The sequence below is a fragment of the Bufo gargarizans genome, chromosome 2 (assembly GCF_014858855.1).
Source record: "Bufo gargarizans isolate SCDJY-AF-19 chromosome 2, ASM1485885v1, whole genome shotgun sequence".
In the NCBI taxonomy this organism is placed as follows: Eukaryota; Metazoa; Chordata; class Amphibia; order Anura; family Bufonidae; genus Bufo; species Bufo gargarizans.
The window spans coordinates 199,090,568-199,111,598 of record NC_058081.1 but is presented as its reverse complement, the minus strand read 5'-3'; the positions used below and the strand labels follow the sequence as shown (position 1 = coordinate 199,111,598).

General features: G+C 44.2%; 1 protein-coding gene across 3 annotated transcripts in view; it reads right to left on the bottom strand.

Moving 5' to 3' along the window:
• LOC122929721 (mucosa-associated lymphoid tissue lymphoma translocation protein 1-like) overlaps window positions 1-21,031 on the bottom strand; it is a 79,877-nt gene that overhangs the window by 46,249 nt on the left and 12,597 nt on the right. Inside the window, exons 1-2 of one of the 3 annotated variants that reach the window (XM_044283386.1) lie at window positions 3,483-3,500; window positions 544-642 (exon numbers count right to left, since the gene is read on the bottom strand). In XM_044283386.1, coding sequence (XP_044139321.1) covers window positions 544-553 — 10 coding nt within the window. In that variant the 5' untranslated portion in view covers window positions 554-642; window positions 3,483-3,500. Of the gene's footprint in view, window positions 1-543; window positions 643-3,482; window positions 3,501-21,031 lie in introns of those variants that run through there. The other 2 variants (XM_044283385.1, XM_044283384.1) reach the window with 2 other exon arrangements.

The window sequence follows — 21,031 nt, the reverse complement described above, 5'->3', positions numbered from 1 at the left end:
ATTGACTTACATTGTAAGTCTGAACGGATCCGCACGCCTCCGCACGGCCAGGCGGACACCCGAACGCTGCAAGCAGCGTTCAGCTGTCCGCCTGTCCGTGCGGAGGCGAGCGGAGCGGAGGCTGAACGCCGCCAGACTGATGCAGTCTGAGCGGATCCGCTCCATTCAGACTGCATCAGGGCTGGACGGAGGCGTTCGGGTCCGCTCGTGAGCTCCTTCAAACGGAGCTCACGAGCGGAATTGCGAACGCAAGTGTGAAAGTAGCCTTAGTAATATTCTTTTATATTCATGACATTATTTATAAGCATTAAGGGGGTCATTTATCAAACTGGTGTACAGTAGAACTGGCTTAGTTGCCCATAGCAACCAATCATTCTTCATTTTTGACAGCTCCTTTGGAAAATGAAAGGTGGAATCTGATTAGTTGCTAAGGGCAGCTAAGCCAGTTCTACTTTACACCAGTTTTATAAATGACCTCATTAGTTTTTACTTTCTCCATTTTTGTAAACAAAACTCACATTTACATTTACTGACTGTTCTCACCTTTCAGCATGGTTATACACCAGCAGTGCTTGTGGGCATGTGCGAAACATCACAGATGGAACATTATGTAGCATTCCTCTATTGTATCAGAATGGTCTGCTGGGGAAAAAGAGGCATATTTACTGTAAAAACATTTATACAACTTTATGTTTTCCCATAGTTTTTATTTCTATCAGCCCTTCCTGCACTATAACCCTTACTGATGATTTCTCCTTTTCATTTTTCTTTTCTTCTCTGCTCGACTTTGAGCCCACCAAGACCAAACTGTAGCAATAAATGCTTTTTAACAGAAGTATAATACTGAATTCCTTCATATTTTATGCTCCACTGCATGGTCAAATATTGCCTAAAACTTCCCTCAGTGCTTCGTGGCCAGGGGCAGGGAAGCACATAGGCTTTGTGCTGCCTGAGGCAAAAATGTAAACGGCATCCCCTACCCCCATGGCAAAGTCTTAACCTAACCCCTTTCCTCCAGCCAGAGGTGTAACTTGACAAGCATGCACTTTCTATAATACCAGTGTCTTCTTATTTGGCACAAAGGTCTTTGGGCCCCCTAGGCTCCTGGGCCTGGTAGCGACTGCTACCTCTGCAGCCTCTATTGCTACGCCCCTGGCCAGAGCTACAATGGAATAGGTTAGATCAAAGCATATTCATGTGTTAGAATGGCCCCAGTTATTTTGCAAAGAAGAATGGGTATTTCAGCCTCTAGATGCGCAAAGCTGGTAGAGACATCCCCCAAAAGACTTGCAGCTGTGATTGCAGCAAAAAGTGGTCCTACAAAGTTTTGACTCATAGGAGGGGGAGCAGAGCTTGAATATAAATGCACGCCACGCTTTCTAGATTTTTTTTTATAAAATTTTTTGAAAACCATGTATCATTTTCTTTACACTTCACACTTACTTGCTGTTTTGTGTTGGTTTATTACATAAAATCCCAATAAAATACAGTTAAGTTTGTGACGCTCTTATCATGAAGAAAGATCATTTCAAAGACAATTTAGTTAAAGGGGTTGTCTGATTTCAGGAGGAAAGCAGACAACACAAGTGATCCACCTGCAATCAAGAAGTTATCATTAGTTACCTGTCAGATCCGGCACTGGTTCTCTGGGCTGGGAGCTGTCTATCTGTTTACCTGGCGGCAGTGGTGATGTCACATCATCAACACATGTCCACTGCAGCGATGAACAGAAGGGTAAGTGATTGGCTGCAACAGTCATGTGTTGTCAACATTACATCACTGCTGCAGCCGGGTACACAGATCCTGGCTGGGAGAACCTGAGCAGTATCAGGTAATGATCATGTCTTTATTTTAGGTGGATCCCATGTTGTCTTCCTGTTATTGGTCAACCCCTTTAAAGGTGAACAATCATGGACAAATGTGAGATGGAGGTCAATGTAAAATAGGTTGAGAAGATCTAGATACAATATACTGCTGACATGAGAATACATTTCAATTATAAACTGAAAATAAACTTTATGGAGTCACCCCATACTTAAAGGGGTTTTGCCATCTCAGACAATGGGGGCATATCGCTAGGACCCACATCTACAAGAGCACGGAGCGGGGAAATGAACAGAGGGCACACTGCACATGCGCAGCCGCCCTCCATTAATTTCTATGGGGCCACCGAAAATAGCAGAGGGCTGGTTCCGCTATTTCCGTCTGCCCATAGAAATGAATGGGAGCTGGGGCTGCGCGTACCTTTAATGGGAGCAGCGCTTGGTCGTGGACGGACCCCGGGAAATCCAGGTTCCTCCAGCCACAGCTCTCCCTGCATCCTAGCGATATGCCCTCATTGTCTGAGATGGAAATACCCCTTTAAAGGTGTATTTTGGTCCAATAAAAAATATCTTATGGCCTGCAAAAAGTTAGACTGAAATCATCAATCTCCTGTTGCTGCTACCCTATGGTACCTGGGTCCGCTGCGTTCCATTTCCTGGTGGCATCCTTATACAGGAAGAAATGGTTCTGAATTACAGGCTGAGGTGGGTCATCACTGCAGGCAGTAACTGCATAAGCAGTATTCCCAGCCTTTTCCTGCTGTGTCAGCACAACAGCAAGAAGTGGACCACAACAGCGATGTAGGGACGGAGGATGGGCAATTTGAATATAAGCCGTTTTGTATTTTTAACAATCTGTAGGCCATGGGACATCTTTTTATTGGGCTGGAATATATTCCTTCTCAATTCATAGCTAAAATACTGTTTAAGGGCTCATGCACACGACCGTGCCTTTTTTTTGCGGTCTGCAAATTTCGGATCCGCAAAAAACAGATGCCGCCCGTGTGCCTCCTGCAATTTGCGGAACGGAACAGGAGGCCCATTATAGAAATGCCTATTCTTGTCCGCAAAACGGATGCAACAATTTTTGCGGGGCCACGGAACGGAGCAATGGATGCGGACAGCACACAGAGTGCTGTCCTCATCTTTTGCGGGCCCATTGAAATGAATGGTTCCGTATACGGACCGAATACGGAATCAAAATATGGCCCGTATACAGAATGCAAAAAATATTTGTGTGAACGAGCCCTAAGGCCCCTTTCACACGGGCGAGTTTTCCGTGCGGGTGCGATGCGTGCGGTGAACGCATTGCACCCGCACTGAATCCTGACCCATTCATTTCTATGGGGCTGTGCACACGAGCGGTGATTTTCACGCATCACTTATGCGTTGCGTGAAAATCGCAGCATGCTCCTCTTTGTGCGTTTTTCACGTAATGCAGGCCCTATAGAAATGAATGGGGTTGCGTGAAAATCGCATGCATCCGCAAGCAAGTGCGGATGCGGTGCGATTTTCACGCATGGGTTCTAGGTGACAGTCTATTCACTGTATTATTTTCCCTTATAACATGGTTATAAGGGAAAATAATAGCATTCTGAATACAGAATGCTTAGTATAATAGTGCTGGAAGGGTTAAAAATAATAAAAAAGTTAACTCACCTTCTCCTCCTGTTCGCGTAGAGGCCGGTCTGTTCTTTAGCTGTGGCTGAAGGACCTTTGATGACGTCAGATCACATGCTCCATCACCATGGTGATGGACCATGTGATTGGAGCATGTGATCTGACGTCACCTCAGGTCATTCAGTCCACAGCTAAAGAACAGACCGGGATCTACGCTAACAAGAGGAGAAGGTGAGTTAACTTTTTTTATTATTTTTAACCCTTCCAGCACTATTATACTAAGCATTCTGTATTCAGAATGCTATTATTTTCCCTTATAACCATGTTATAAGGGAAAATAATACAATCTTCAGAACATCAATCCCAAGCCCGAACTTCTGTGAAGAAGTTCGGGTCTGGGTACCAAACATGCGTGATTTTTCTCACGCGAGTGCAAAACGCATGACAATGTTTTGCACTCGCGCGGAAAAATCGCGCATTTTCCCGCAACGCACCCGCCTCTTATCCGGGCAAAAAACATGACGCCCGTGTGAAAGAGGCCTAAGGCTGCGTTCACACGGGCGAGATTTCCGCGCGGGTGCAATGCAGTAGGTGAACGCATTGCACCTGCACTGAATCCTGACCCATTCATTTCAATGGGGCTGTGTACATGAGCGTTTTTTTTCATGCATCAGTTCTGCAATGCTTTAAAATCGCAGCATGTTCTATATTCTGCGTTTTTCACGCAGCCCTGGCTCCATAGAAGTGAATGGGGCTGCGTTAATAACGCATTGCATCTGCAAGCAAGTGCGGGTGCGATGCGTTTCTCACTGATTGTTGCTAGGAGATGTTGTATGTAAACCTTCAGTTTTTTATCACGCGCGTGAAAAACGCATCAAAACGCATTGCACCCGCGCGGAAAAAACTGAACAACTAAACGCAATTGCAGCCAAAACTGACTGAACTTGCTTGCAAAATGGTGCGAGTTTAACTGAACGCACCCTGAACGCATCCGGACCAAATCTGTCACGCTCGTGTGAACTCAGCCTAAGTGAGACAGAGAGAAGGATTTTCACCTTCACTGAGGGATCAGGTTACAGTTGCATTCCATAGAAATTGTCCTCCATGCTGCTTCTGCACATGTAAGGCTGAGTTCACACGAGCGTGACAGATTTGGTCCGGATGCGTTCAGGGTGCGTTCAGTTAAACTCGCACCATTTTGCAAGCAAGTTCAGTCAGTTTTGGCTGCAATTGCGTTTAGTTGTTCAGTTTTTTCCGCGCGGGTGCAATGCGTTTTGATGCGTTTTTCACGCGCGTGATAAAAAACTGAAGGTTTACAAACAACATCTCCTAGCAACCATCAGTGAAAAACGCATTGCATCCGCACTTGCTTGCAGATGCAATGCGTTATTAACGCAGCCCCATTCACTTCTATGGGGCCAGGGCTGCGTGAAAAACGCAGAATATAGAACATGCTGCGATTTTAAAGCATTGCAGAACTGATGCATGAAAAAAAACGCTCATGTGCACAGCCCCATTGAAATGAATGGGTCAGGATTCAGTGCAGGTGCAATGCGTTCACCTACTGCATTGCACCCGCGCGGAAATCTCGCCCGTGTGAACTCAGCCTAAGGCTGGTTTCACACGGGCGTTGCGGAAAAATGTGCGGGTGCGTTGCGGAAACACCCGCGATTTTTCCGCGCGAGTGCAAAACATTGTCATGCGTTTTGCACTCGCGTGAGAAAAATCGCGCATGTTTGGTACCCAAACCCGAACTTCTTCACAGAAGTTCGGGCTTGGGATTGATGTTCTGTAGATTCTATTATTTTCCCTTATAACATGGTTATAAGGGAAAATAATAGCATTCTGAATACAGAATGCTTAGTATAATAGCGCTGGAAGGGTTAAAAAAATAATAAAAACGTTAACTCACCTTATCCCCATGATCGTGTAGTTCCCGGTCGGTCTGTTCTTTAGCTGTGGGCTTGGGCTGAATGACCTTTGGTGATGTCAGATCACATGCTCCAATCACATGGTCCATCACCATGGTGATGGAGCATGTGATCTGACATCACCACAGGTCCTTTAGTCACAGCTAAAGAAGAGACCGACCGGGAACTAGGCGATCATGGGGATAAGGTGAGTTAACTTTTTTATTATTTTTTAACCCTTCCAGCACTATTATACTAAGCATTCTGTAGTCAGAATGCTATTATTTTCCCTTATAACCATGTTATAAGGGAAAATAATACAGTGAATAGACTGTCACCTAGAACCCATGCGTGGAAATCGCACCGCATCCGCACTTGCTTGCGGATGCTTGCGATTTTCACGCAACCCCATTCATTTCTATGGGACCTGCGTTACGTGAAAAACGCACAAAGAGGAGCATGCTGCGATTTTCACGCAACGCATAAGTGTTGCGTGAAAATCACCGCTCATGTGCACAGCCCCATAGAAATGAATGGGTCAGGATTCAGTGCGGGTGCAATGCGTTCAACTCACGCATCGCACCCGCACGGAAATCTCGCCCGTGTGAAAGGGGCCTAAGGCTGAGTTCACACGAGCGTGACAGATTTGGTCCGGATGCGTTCAGGGTGCGTTCAGTTAAACTCGCACCATTTTGCAAGCAAGTTCAGTCAGTTTTGGCTGCAATTGCGTTTAGTTGTTCAGTTTTTTCCGCGCGGGTGCAATGCGTTTTGATGCTTTTTTCACGCGCGTGATAAAAAACTGAAGATTTACAAACAACATCTCCTAGCAACCATCAGTGAAAAACGCATTGCATCCGCACTTGCTTGCAGATGCAATGCGTTATTAACGCAGCCCCATTCACTTCTATGGAGCCAGGGCTGCGTGAAAAACGCAGAATATAGAACATGCTGCGATTTTAAAGCATTGCAGAAGTGATGCATGAAAAAAAATGCTCATGTGCACAGACCCATTGAAATGAATGGGTCAGGATTCAGTGCAGGTGCAATGCGTTCACCTACTGCATTGCACCCGTGCGGAAATCTCGCCCGTGTGAACGCAGCCTAAGGCTAGGTCTACACGACGACATTTGTCGCGCGACATTTTGTTGCACCAATGTCGCGCGACAATTTTTATAATGGCAGTCTATGGTGTCGCACTGCAACATGCGACATGCTGCGACTGTGACGCGACAGTCGCAGAAAATCCATTCAAGATGGATTTTTCTGCGACTGTCGCGTCGCAGTCGCAACATGTCGCATGTTGCAGTGCGACACCATAGACTGCCATTATAAAAATTGTCGCACGACATTAGTGCAACAAAATGTCGCGCGACAACTGTTGCGCCCTATCTGTCGCGCGACTTTTTGTCGCGCGACAAATGTCGTCGTGTAGACCTAGCCTAAAAGAGAGATGGGGAGAAGGATCTCATCTTCTCCGTGTATGTAGTGTATGGGAGACAGAGACCATAGCAACTATTCTCTGCCCCTCCTGGAGCTGAGCTCAGGAAAAGCTGACAATTAGAGATGGAGCCTGCAGAGGGTAAACTGGTAATAATGCAAGAAACAAGTCATATAATGGCCACAGACAGACTATTACTCATGCACGCACTCATGACAGCTTCTTCTGATAAGTCACCTGAAAAAACTGCTGTGCTTTAATTTACAAAATAGCAGGGATCAGAGAACTGTTCCTTTCTCTTCCTCTTCTCTTTATCTCACCTCTTTCCCCTATTTTTTAGTTCTTTTTTTCCTTCTTAACTTATACATGTATATTACGGTTAGTTCTTTATAGCTCTATTATTGCACAGATGTCTTTCAGCAAGGTTGACTTAGAATATTGTTAGAAACTTTAACCTATTTCTTGTTTTGTTTTCTGTAAACCACATTGTGTTCTATACCTTCCTTCAATAAGGCTACTTTCACACTAGCAATGTTTGAATCCGGCGGGCAATTCCGTCGCCGGAACTGCCCGCCGGATCCGGAAAAACGTGTGAAAACGGATTACATTTGAATCCTGATCAGGATTCTGATCACAATGAAAAAATTCATGAAAAAATTCATTGGAAAAAACGGATCCGCCATTTATGGACCGGTTTGACGGAATACGCGGCGCCGGATCCGGCATTAATGCAAGTCAATGGGAAAAATACCGGATCCGGCGTTCAGTCAAAGTGTTCTGGATTTTTTGGCCGGAGGTAAAAATACAACATGCTACGGTTTTCTGAAAAGCCTGATCAGTCAAAAAGACTGAACTGAAGACATCCTGATGCATTCTGAACGGATTGCTCTCCATTGAGAATGCATTAGGATAAAACTGATCAGTTCTTTTCCGGATTTGAGCCCCTAGGACGGAACTCAGCATCGGAAAAGAAAAACGCTAGTGTGAAAGTACCCTAAACCATGTAGAAATGACATTGATATAACACTTTCATACATCACTGCACTATTAACATTCACTGACAGAATAAGTGATGGTGTAAGGGTGCAACCACGGCAAATCCTGACTGCAACAGGACCATGAGATCCAGTAAGGGTTGTAAACCTGACCACCAGATGTCTGACAGTAGAGCCAATCATTTTCTCGCACGGAGGGCGATCATGGTGCAGGAGTATCACCGATAAAGTGTTAATATATTTTCACTTGATACTTGACAAATACGCACTATTAGTTCTGTTTACAGGGATAGTGACCATGTCAATGAGCATTCAATGTATAGTTCTAGAGAAAACTACTGTATACCAATGACAAGAGCAGACCTCAGGTCAGCCTTGCAATAAACATTATACAATGTCAAAAGGGTTAACACATACTGACTTTCACTGTTAGGTAAGTACAGTACAATGTGCTACATTCTCTGCTAGATTTCATGGAACTTCTTCTTTCTACTCTACATTCCTCTGCATTTGTGGAACTTAGAATATGGAGTATGTTATTAGGGAACTAAAAAAATAAAAGGATATGCTCTACTGCATTAGTGACAACAGCAAAGCACCATGAGATACACAATTGATTGCTAATGGGAGATCTCTTCGTTTTTGTCAAGATCCACAGAGAAAATATGTGTTGGGACTACTAGATACCTTTACACTTTGTTGGAAATTAGTTCAGCAGTTTTGAATTTTACTGTATGATTATGTTGTCTAACACCATCTGATGAAAAGCACTAGAAAGTCTGACACCTGCTCACTCGTCAAATGGATTGCCTTACATAAAGGCACCATGATGTTCAGTTATATGATGGTGATCCTGCAGCATGGGAGCTGTGCTCATGAAATCAGCATCAGTTGTTTGGAACATCTGGGATCAGAGAAACTTCTAATCCTGGCTATTTTATCCCCTTATATGCCGCAGTCTATAGTGACCACAGCATCTAAGAAGCTTGACAGAGGGAGGGTGTTCTGTCTGTCTGCCCATCAGCAGCCCCTGATCTGGTCATAGGGTGTTGATGGGCCCTTCTTCTAAATAAAAAAAAAAATCAATAAACAAACCTTTTAAAATAGTAAAAGATAATAGAATTTAGTTAATCTATTATTTACCGTTATACCCCATGATAATAAAATCTTTAGAATAACCTCTATGTACCCCAAATTGTGCCATTAGAAATACAAGCCACAGATACACTGGCAGAAAATAAAAAAGTTATGGCTCTTGGAATGCACCAATCAAAAGAAGAAGAAAAAATATGCTTGGCCCTTAAAGGAATTACCTCATGAAAATGATCATTTATAGTTAAATCCAGCCGATAATTATGAATATTTTATTTATTTATTTATATTAAAAAAAATGCTTATATCCGCACTGCAGGAATGACAGCAACACTGAGTCACTTGCTCCACATCTCTGGGAGAAGTTATGGCAACGTCATAAGCAACCGGATCAAAACTCCAGGAGGCTTTCTGGAAAAAAGTAGCAGAGGGAGGCAAGACTGAGCATGTGTGTCTACATCAGCACATTTACTAATGTGAGGATATGAGCCTTTTTAAACAAGTGTCAATACAAGTAATGTTTATAATTATCGACTAGATTTAACAGAAAAATATTCTTCATGTGACATCTCCTTTGAGGCACAAAGTTGACTGGACCTGTGGGCTTAATGGCAGTTCTGACCTAGATAAGGCAGAATGTCAACCCTATACTATACATAAAAGCACACACAGCCTACTATACGGTCTATGCAGACAATACAGGAATGACGTGTATATGTCTAATAAAGTGGCTCCCTCAGGGAAGTTTAAAATATATATATATATATATATATATCTCCAAAAATACTTTATTTCTATTCTGGAGATCAAATTCATAAAATTAAAATTATTATAAATTTCCTTTAAAATATGATTGTCACGTCAAATGCAACTTAGTAGACAGTGCATTCGGAAATTCGACAGACCCTTTCACTTTTTTCACATTTTGTTATTTTGCAGCCTTCAAATTTTCCCTATCACTCTGCATCAGAGGAAAGAGGGTTTCTACGCAAACATAGAAGGCAATTCTTTACTGTAAGAGCAGTGAGACTATGGAACTCTCTGCCTGAGGAGGTGGTGTTGATGAAGTCACTAAAGGAGTTCAAGAGGGGCCTGGATGTATTTCTGGAGTGTAATAATATTACAGGCTATAGCTACTAGAGAGGGGCCTGGATGTATTTCTGGAGTGTAATAATATTACAGGCTATAGCTACTAGAGAGGGGCCTGGATGTATTTCTGGAGTGTAATAATATTACAGGCTATAGCTACTAGAGAGGGGCCTGGATGTATTTCTGGAGTGTAATAATATTACAGGCTATAGCTACTAGAGAGGGGCCTGGATGTATTTCTGGAGTGTAATAATATTACAGGCTATAGCTACTAGAGAGGGGCTTGGATGTATTTCTGGAGTGTGATAATATTACAGGCTATAATTACTAGAGAGGGGCCTGGATGTATTACTGGAGTGTGATAATATTACAGGCTATAGCTACTAGAGAGGGGCCTGGATGTATTTCTGGAGTGTAATAATATTACAGGCTATAGCTACTAGAGAGGGGCCTGGATGTATTTCTGGAGTGTAATAATATTACAGGCTATAGCTACTAGAGAGGGGCCTGGATGTATTTCTGGAGTGTAATAATATTACAGGCTATAGCTACTAGAGAGGGGCCTGGATGTATTTCTGGAGTGTAATAATATTACAGGCTATAGCTACTAGAGAGGGGCCTGGATGTATTTCTGGAGTGTAATAATATTACAGGCTATAGCTACTAGAGAGGGGCTTGGATGTATTTCTGGAGTGTAATAATATTACAGGCTATAATTACTAGAGAGGGGCCTGGATGTATTTCTGGAGTGTAATAATATTACAGGCTATAGCTACTAGAGAGGGGCCTGGATGTATTTCTGGAGTGTAATAATATTACAGGCTATAGCTACTAGAGAGGGGCCTGGATGTATTTCTGGAGTGTAATAATATTACAGGCTATAGCTACTAGAGAGAGATCGTTGATCCAGGGAGTTATGCTGATTGCCTGATTGGAGTCGGGAAGAAATTTTCTCCCCTAAAATAAGGATAATTGGCATCTACCCCATGGGGTCTTTTGTCTACCTCTAGATCATCTTTGCAGGATAACAGGCTGAACTGGATGTATGTCTTTTTTTCAGCTTTATTATGTTACTGTGTTTGCTAATTTATTGAAAATGAAAAAGTTAAATCCTGCATTGACTTCAGACCCTTTACTCAGTAACTAGTTGAAGCAACTTTGGCAGTGATTACAGCATCCAGTCTTCTTGGGAATGATGCCACAAAGTTTGCACACCTGGATTTGGCCATTTTATGCAATTCTTCTCTGCAGATCCTCTCCAGCTATGTCAGGTTGAATTGGGGGGCTTCGGTAGACAACCATTTGCAGGTCTCTCAAGAGATGTTCAATTGGGTTCAAGGCTCTGGCAAGGCCACTGAAAAACATTCACAGAGTTGCCTCTAAACCACTCTATTGTCTTGTTGGATGGTAAACCTTTGGCCCAGTCTGTAGTCCAGAGCACTCTGAATCAGGTTTTCAGTAAGAATATCTCTGTACTTTGCTTCATTCAGCTTTCCCTGTCCCAGCTGCAAAAAAACACCCACACGGGATGATGCTTCTACCACCATGCTTCACTGTAGGGATGGCATTGAGCAGTGCCTGGTTTCCTTCAAACATGATGCTTAAAATTGAGGCCAAAAAGTTCAATCTTGGTTTTATCATACCAGAGAGTCTTGTTTCTCACAGTCGGTGCTTTTTGCAAACTTTCATGTGTCTTTTACTGAGGAGAGGCTTCTTTCTGGCCACTCTGCCATAGAGCCCAGATTGGTGGAGTGCTGAAGTGATGGGTGACCTGGAAGTTTCTCCACACAGGATCTATGGAGCTCAGCCAGAATGACCACTGGGTTCTTGGTCATCTCTCTTACAAAGGGCATTTTCCCCCATTACTTAGTTTGGTGGAGTAGCCAGCTCTAGGAGTATTGGTTGTTCCAAATTTATTCCATTTAGGAATTTATAGAAATTTCAGTGCAGTAGATTGTACCCTTCTCCAGATCTGTGCCTTCACACAATCCTGTCTCTGATCTGTACAGGCAGTTCTTTCCTCCTCATGGCTTGTTTTTTTGCTCTGATATGCGTTCCCAGCTGTGAGACTTTATATAGACAGGGTTGTGTATCTCCAAATCCTGTCCAGTCAACTAAATTTATCACAGGTGGACTCCAGTCAAGGTGCAGAACATCTCAAAGATGATCAAGAGAAATGGGAGGGGCCCCAGAGCTAATATTCAAATGTCATATTTAGTTTTAACTTTTTAATAAACTTACAAAGATTTCTAACATTCAGTTTTCTTTTATTTATTAAGGGTATTAAGTGCAGATTGATGGGGTAATACTTGATTATTATTTTTTAGCACAAGGCCGCAACATAACAAAATGTAATAAAATGTAAAAAAAAAGAAAAAAGTGAAATGCGCTGTAAATGTAGTTTATATATTTTTTCCTACAGTGGTTGGTGTGCTCAGAAATACTGGCAGTTTTCTCCTCTCTGCAGCATACTGTGATGTAGTGTCAGAATTTACACCCTGGAGTCATTTTTATATTGTCGAAGCGATGTACGTGACCCCATCCATACAGATGTTTGCAGACAGTGACTGGAAGTTCAGTGAAGAGAGCCCAGAAGCGACAGCCAGAACGAAGCAGTGGGGAGTAGGTGGGTATGGATTTCTCCACAGGTATTGCTAGCAGGGGACAATTTTAAAATAAATACGGACAACCCTTTTAAACTATGACCCCATATTGATCTTTTTTGCAAAGTACCGTAGCAGTTGAGATATGGTGAGGAAGATATTTATAGTAGGATTCATCCCTGTTATGCTACCCATGAGCAAGCCTGTGTCCAGCTCAACACCTACCTTAAATATAACTTCAGCTCGAGAGTGACGTTCATGACAACAAAGGTTAATAAGCACTGGCTCTAAGAAACAAATCTGCTGACTGCTGAGTGATGAGAATTAACAAAAAGAGCCAGGAGATTAAATTACTTAAAACAGTTTGATGTTTTCCAGGTTCTCTTGATAAACTTGTGGAGTGGTGACAACATAGTTAATAAAGCTACTGACCTGATTCTTGTTGCGAAACAAAGGGGGGGGGGGAGGGTATTTGTTTATGTAAGCTAGTCAAATGCTGTAACAATAGGCACATGCTGTCTTAGGGCAGAAGGACTACCGTACATAGTAACATAGTCAGTAAGGTCGAAAAAGTCCATCTCATTAAATCCATTCCCTGCCACTGGTGATCTAGATTACAGAACCCTTTGAGGTATTTGCAGTTGTTTCCATGTAAGTAAAGAAAATACTTTCTGACACTCAAAATTTATTCTAGCAGCAATTACTTATTTCAAGCATTATTGTACAGTTAACTTGTAATATCTATTTCAGAGCCACAGCAGCATGTGTACTAGATCAGCAAAGACGTTAAGAGGTGAATCTTAATTAATTTTTTTTTATGCTTTTTTTTTTAACAGTTTGATGAACCCTTTAATGTCTATGGTTGACTGTCTCAGAAGGCTCTCTAGGTCGGCTATATCCTTCTTTATTATACATTTATGTACAAAACTGCATATGTATCAGAGAAACTATGGTCACCACCCAGAACCACAGTCCGCTAACTCTTTAATTGCTACCAATCTTTCTTAACCACACAGGTTGGTAGGAAGCTAAGGCTACCTATAGCTTCTTCACCACAGGGCCCGATGGACCTGGCTGTTAGGGACCCAGGTTACGTGTCCGGAGTAAAACTGGTGCAGTCTCGCTAGAAGCAGGCCTACCAGAATGACCAGGGGGTAAAGAGTAGTAGACTAGCAGAATCAGAACCAGAAGAGAGGGATAAGTGAATAAGGGGTTAATCCAGAAATATGCCACAGTCAGAATGCCAAGAGAATCGGTAGAAGCCAAATCAGTAAATAATTGGTTAATCTAGACAATAAACCACAGTCAGGATATTAGAAGAATCAGTAGAAGCCAAATCAGAAGATGAGAGTTTAATTCAGAAACAAGCCAACATTAGATTATCAGGAGTTCAGATGCACCAGCAATGAGTGGCACAAAGCGCAGGAGCTAGGATACAACAAAATCACAGGCAACTGGCAATCACTGAATGGCCCTGACTAGGTCTGGGATTGGACGCTAAACTGGGAACCTGATTGGCTCTGCTTCCAGCCTCACTAATACGTCATCCAGCCAGGGCTTGACTGGTCTGCAAGGCAACCCTCCTAGTGCAGCCATGCACAGTATGTTAGCTGGGTAAACACCCGACTATAAGGTATTCCAGATCTTGCCACTGTGATTTACAAAAGGGTAAAACAATTCTTTGCAGTATGATGTGTAACTACTGAAACTATTGTCTCCTAAGCTTGCAATAATGTGAACTGTAGTTATACCTGAAGTTTTAGGTTTAGAGTGGAGTTAGGATTTGATTCCAGAGTAATTGCTCTTATTATGAAATAATCATGTCAAAGATTTGGAAAAAGCCCACCTGTCTTACAAAAAACCTTATCCTTTACTGATAACTTATTGTTATGGGTTACTGTTTTAACCTGTTGCAGTAGCCACTTCACCTACATTGAATGGTTGAACCATAGCAGTATGTGACTGTAGCATGCCAAATTACTGAAGAATACACTAGTAATGAATATCTTATGTTATGATTATTGCATATTATTGTATCTCTGCACTCGTGTGACTTGCATATGCCATGTGTACTGTACCTTTAAAATTATGTGAACTACCAGCAAGGTACTGCGCTTAATAATATAAGGTAATGTGGACATTGTACCACTGATGAATGGCAGTAAGGGTACTTTAACAAGGTAATGCACTGTGTGTACTGGTCCTGAACATATCTATATATTAGTAGGAAATGTTGCATGCATCCTGTGATGGCATATCACCACTCTAGGGGAATCATATTGCCTTGGGAAAGATGTGATGGACATTGCAGGTGAGACACACTGGGGACAGGGAGAAATCTGCTGATGAGACTGGACTGGACTGTGTTATAAATGTATTGCACTGTATGATATGCTGCAACATATATGTGTATGTTGAAAACTGCAGGGGTTATGATTCCGAATGTGGTCATCTGTGTTATTGGTTTTGAATAATATGCTGTTAGTGGCACATAACCTTTTTGATCATATAATCTAATTATGCAGATCCTTGAGCTATATTGAAAGAACATACCCAAGACACGATGGGTAACAGTTATCTGCAGACCTTGGTTCAACAGTATGCAGGCTGAACGAAAGTCTGCAATGAGGAGAAGCTGCTTCTGGGGGCAGACCCAGCAATACTCCTGCATTTTAGTCAGTTAGCAAGTGGAGGTGTGAGGCGTTAATTGTTAGGGTGCCCCACCTTACTGTATAAAAAGGGCCAGAAAGCAGTTTGGCACCACATTGGAGAGGGGTAGTCTGGAGCAAAGGTATTTTACTTGTATTTCCAAGCTCCCATACCCCTAAGCAGCCAGAGACTTGTGGAGAAGCCAGGTCAGGACAAAAAATACCAGCCAAACTTCCACAGTGTAAGGGCTCATGTACACGAATGTATTTCATCAGTATGCAGGCAGAACTAAAGTCTGCAATGAGGAGAAGCTGCTTCTGGGGGCAGATCAAGCAATGCTCCTGCATTTTAGTCAGCTAGCAAGTGGAGGTTTGAGGCGTTAATTATTAGGGTGCCCCACCTTACTGTGTAAAAATGGCCACAAAGCAGTTTGGCACCACAGCGGAGATGGGTAGTCTGGATCAAAGGTAATTGACTTGTATTTCCAAGCTCCCATACCCCTAAGCAGCCAGAGACTTGTCGAGAAGCCAGGTCAGGACAGAAAATACCAGCCACACTTCCACAGTGTAAGGGCTCATGCACAAGAACGTATTTTCTTTCCATGTCCGTTCTTTTTTTTTTGTGTGGATTGGATGAGGACCCATTCATTTCAATAGGTCCACACAAAAAACGGAAGTTACTCAATGTGCAGTTACTCAATAGAACTTGTATTATTAGTTACTCAATAGAACTTGTCTTATTATTGTCTGCATAACGGACAAGGATAGTACTGTTCTATTAGGGGCCAGCTGTTCTTTTCTGCAAAATACGGAATGCACACGGACGTCATCCGTATTTTTTGCAGATCCATTTTTTGCGGACCGCAAAATATATACGGTCGTGTGCATGAGCCCTAAACTGTTATTGTGTGTGTCATGAGGAGAGATTTCACAACCTATGGGAGAGAGGAGAGCAGCACATCTCCATATTCTTTTAGTTTTACTATTTTTGCACAATAACCCCCGCCCCCCCCTTTTTTTTTTTAAAGAAAATTGAATTGTTTTTGCATCTCAAAAACCCATAACTGTGTGAGTGCTGGATTTTTGTGAGATGAATTCGTTTTCATTAGTGTCGTTTTGGGGTACATACAATTTAAAATCACTTTTTATCCAGTTTTTTTAGTGGCAGATAAAAAACAGAAAATCTAGCAGGTTTTTTTTTTTATGCTGTTGCGGCATAAATTACATGGTAGTTCGGGTCTGACATTCAAAAGCATGGTATGCATATTTAACTTGGAGTTTTTTTGTTTTTTTTTTCAACAAAGCTTTATTTAATTCTTAGTTTCACCACATATTATTCCTACAAGGGGACTTTGACATGTGATCCTTAGATCGTTCACATTATACACTGTGCTACTTATGTAGTGCAGTGTATTTTGCTGTCAGTAGGAAACTATTACTACTAGGCAATCTATTAGGCCAATCACTGATTGAAATATAGTCGGTTTACGTTCACCTCTTAGAACAGGGGTGTCAAACTCAAATTCATCGGGGGCCGCATCAGCAGTTTGGTCACTCTCAAAGGGCCGGTTGTATCTGTAGGACTATGTGTCCACTCTTTATTATCACAAATTATTGTCACTGCATTCAATTATTACTGTTTTTTGTAATAATGTAAGTAATAACTAGCTCTGAAAGCTTGACCTGCAAGCGATGACTGGGGTCACATAGCATTATACTGATTTATGATGCTATGTAAGGCCTCATGCACACGACAGTTTTTTTTCACGGCCCGCAAAAACGGGGTCCGTGGGTCCGTGATCCGTGACCGTTTTTCCGTCCGTGGGTCTTCCTTGATTTTTGGAGGATCCACGGACATGAAAAAAAAGTCATTTTGGTGTCCGCCTGGCCGTGCGGAGCCAAACGGATCCGTCCTGAATTACAATGCAAGTCAATGGGGACGGATCCGTTTGATGTTGACACAATATGGTGCCATTTCAAACTGATCCGTCCCCATTGACTTTCAATGTAAAGTCTGGAGTTCTGTTATACCATCGGATTGGAGTTTTCTCCAATCCGATGGTATATTTTAACTTGTAGCGTCCCCATCACCATGGGAACGCCTCTATGTTAGAATATACTGTCGGATATGAGCTACATCGTGAAACTCATTTCCGACAGTATATTCTAACACAGAGGCGTTCCCATGGTGATGGAGACGCTTCAGGTTAGAATATACAAAAAAACTGTGTACATGACTGTCCCCTGCTGCCTGGCAGGTGCTGCCAGGCAGCAGGGGGCAGACCCCCCCCCCCTGTTTTTAACTCATTGGTGGCCAGTGGGCCCCCCCTCCCCTGTTGTTAACTCGTTGGTGGCCAGTGTGCGCACCCCCCTCCCTCCCTCTATTGTAATAATAGCATTGGGGCCAGTGTGCGCGCCCCCCCAACCCCCCCCCCCCTCCCTCCCTCTATTGTAATAATAGCATTGGGGCCAGTGTGCGCGCCCCCCCAACCCCCCCCCCCTCCCTCCCTCTATTGTAATAATAGCATTGGGGCCAGTGTGCCCCCCCCCCCCCCCCCCGATCATCGGTGCCAGCGGAGTAGAAGATTCATACTTACCTGGCTGCTGGCTGCTGCGATCTCTGTGTCCGGCCGGGAGCTCCTCCTACTGGTAAGTGACAGGTCTGTGCGGCGCATTGCTGTCACTTACCAGTAGGAGGAGCTCCCGCCCGGACGCAGACATCGCAGCAGCCAGCAGCCAGGTAAGTATGAAAATCTTCTACTCCGCTGCCACCGATGACGGGGGGGGGGGGGGGGGGTGCGCACACTGGCCCCAATGCTATTATTACAATAGAGGGAGGGAGGGGGGGGGGGTTGGGGGGGTGCGCACACTGGCCCCAATGTATTAAAACAATAGAGGGAGGGAGGGGGGGGGTTGGGGGGGCGCGCGCACACTGGCCCCAATGTATTAAAACAATAGAGGGAGGGGGGTGCGCACACTGGCCACCAACGAGTTAACAACAGGGGAGGGGGGGGCCGCACAATGATATTCAAACTGGGGAGGGGGGGGTCTGCCCCCTGCTGCCTGGCAGCCCTGATCTCTTACAGGGGGATATGATAGTACAATTAACCCCTTCAGGTGCCGCACCTGATGGGGTTAATTGTACTATCATATCCCCCTGTAAGAGATCGGGTGCTGCCAGGCAGCAGGGGGCAGTCTTGTACACAGTTTGTAGTGTATTCTAACTAGAAGCGTCCCATCACCATGGGAACGCCTCTGTGTTAGAATATACTGTCGGATCTGAGTTTTCACAAAGTGAAAACTCAGCTCTGAAAAAGCTTTTATGCAGACGGATCTTCGGATCCGTCTGTATGAAACTAAAACCTACGGCCACGGATCACGGACACGGATGCCAATCTTGTGTGCATCCGTGTTCTTTCACGGACCCATTGACTTGAATGGGCCCGTGAACCGTTGGCCGTGAAAAAAATAGGACAGGTCATATTTTTTTCACGGCCAGGAAACACGGCTCACGGATGCGGCTGCCAAACGGTGCATTTTCCGATTTTTCCACTGACCCATTGAAAGTCAATGGGTCCGTGAAAAAAAACGGAAAACGGCACAACGGCCACGGATGCACACAACGGTCGTGTGCATGAGGCCTAACCCTTACAGTTCTGGAATGTGTTGGATAACACTGACATAATGCTGTCAGTGTTATCCAACACATTCCAGAACTGTAAGGGTTACCGTATTTTTCGCCCTATAAGACGCACCGGCCCATAAGACGCACCTAGGTTTTTGAGGAGGAAAATAAGAAAAAAAATATTTTGACCCAAAAGGTGTGCTTTTGGTGGATTTTGAACTAATTGTGGTCTGTGGGTGGCACTGTTATGGGGGGTCTGTGGGTGGCACTGTTATGGGGGATCTGTGGATGGCACTGTTATGGGGGATCTGTGGGCGACGCACTGTTATGGGGGATCTGTGGGTGACACTTATGGGGGATCTGTGGGTGACACTTATGGGGGATCTGTGGGTGACACTTATGGGGGATCTGTGGGTGACACTTATGGGGGATCTGTGGGTGACACTTATGGGGGATCTGTGGGTGACACTTATGGGGGATCTGTGGGTGACACTTATGGGGGATCTGTGGGTGACACTTATGGGGGGTCTGTGGGTGACACTTATGGGGGATCTGTGGGTGACACTTATGGGGGATCTGTGGGTGGCTCTTATTGGGGTCTCTGTGTATGACAGTTATGGGGGGGATCTGTGGATGACACATATATAGCATCTTATGCTATGTGTCATCCACAGATCCCCTCCATAAGTGTCCCTGTAGTGAATGACCCTCAATACACGGGCTAGGGGCCGGCATCTGCTTTTATAATGACAGCGGGGCCCGTGCAGTGACTATTCTACTACAAGGGCCCCGCTCACTGTATAATCGTATCTCTAATAGTTAATGGTTGCCGTATGTATATAATCGCATAAGGAGCGCTGTGTATTACCGGTACTTACAACTACAAGCGCTCGCCGAGAGGAGGGAGGAGGCAGGCCGGGAGGACAGGCGCTGGCAGCGTGAGTCATACGTCATGCGCCCACGCCGCATGCTTCATTCATAAAGTGGGCGGCGCAGGCGCGTGACGTATGACTCAAACTGCCAGCGCCCATCCTCCCAGCCTGCCTCCTCCCTCCTCTCGGCGAGCGCTTGTAGTTGTAAGTACCGGTAATACACAGCGCTCCTTATGCGATTATATACATACGGTAACCATTAACTATTAGAGATACGATTATACAGTGAGCGGGGCCCGTGTAGTAGAATAGTCACTGCACGGGCCCTGCTGTCATTATAAAAGCAGATGCCGGCCCCCAGCCCCTCCCCCTCACAGCTGATACACCCGATCCAGGAGCCGGGAGGAGCGGGGGCCACCGGCAGGAAGTGATAATAAAAGGTGAAGGCTGGCGGCGGCCGGCGGCAGCTACGCGGGCCACATGACGAGGTCTGGCGGGCTGGATTCGGCCCGCGGGCCTTGTATTTGACACCCGTGTCTTAGACACTTTTACTGATGAACAGAACGTTGTGTATATTAAAACATAAACTTTATTAATTCACATTAAAATAGGAAGAGAGTGAATAACTATTGAAAATTAATGACGATAAGGACTAACCCTTGCTAAGCTATACACACAGCTAAAATGGCCATCCTAGCGCCGACGCTGCCGGCTCCACATGTGAGAGGGGCAGCGCTGTTTGTCTGTCTGTGTGTCGTCTGCCTATGCCCTGAGCTCCTGATGATTTAAAGAAACGTGTCGAGCGTTACTGGGTGATATTTAGGCACATACTGAATTAGTTGCTAGGATTAGGGCGCTGTGCCGTCCCGGACACAAAGTATCTGTGAGGGAGTCAGTGCTAGGGATAGCAAATAGGAGTAATTAGGGGTGGTATCCAAGTTCAGACAGTGTGAGTTCAAGTTTATAGTACTCAGATAGAACACTGCATTTAGGATCTAGTCCCCCTCCTTGCCCCACTTACAGCCTCTGTCCCCCCAGTGTCCGGTATTTGTCTGTAGGTGCATTACATCACGACCACAGCTGTGGTGAATGCCCAACAGGTGATTTGGGACTCCTTACCTTTGGGACTCCTTACCTACATTTTGGCAATTGGCAGTTGGTCACAACAGGACCACAGGGTTTATTTACTTTTTCCATTAAATTACTGAAATAAATTAACTTTTCAATTATATTCTAATTTCTTGAGATGCACCTGCACACACTTCCCTTACAGCAGCCGGCTGAGAACTAAATTAACGATATTTGCATTTCCTGAA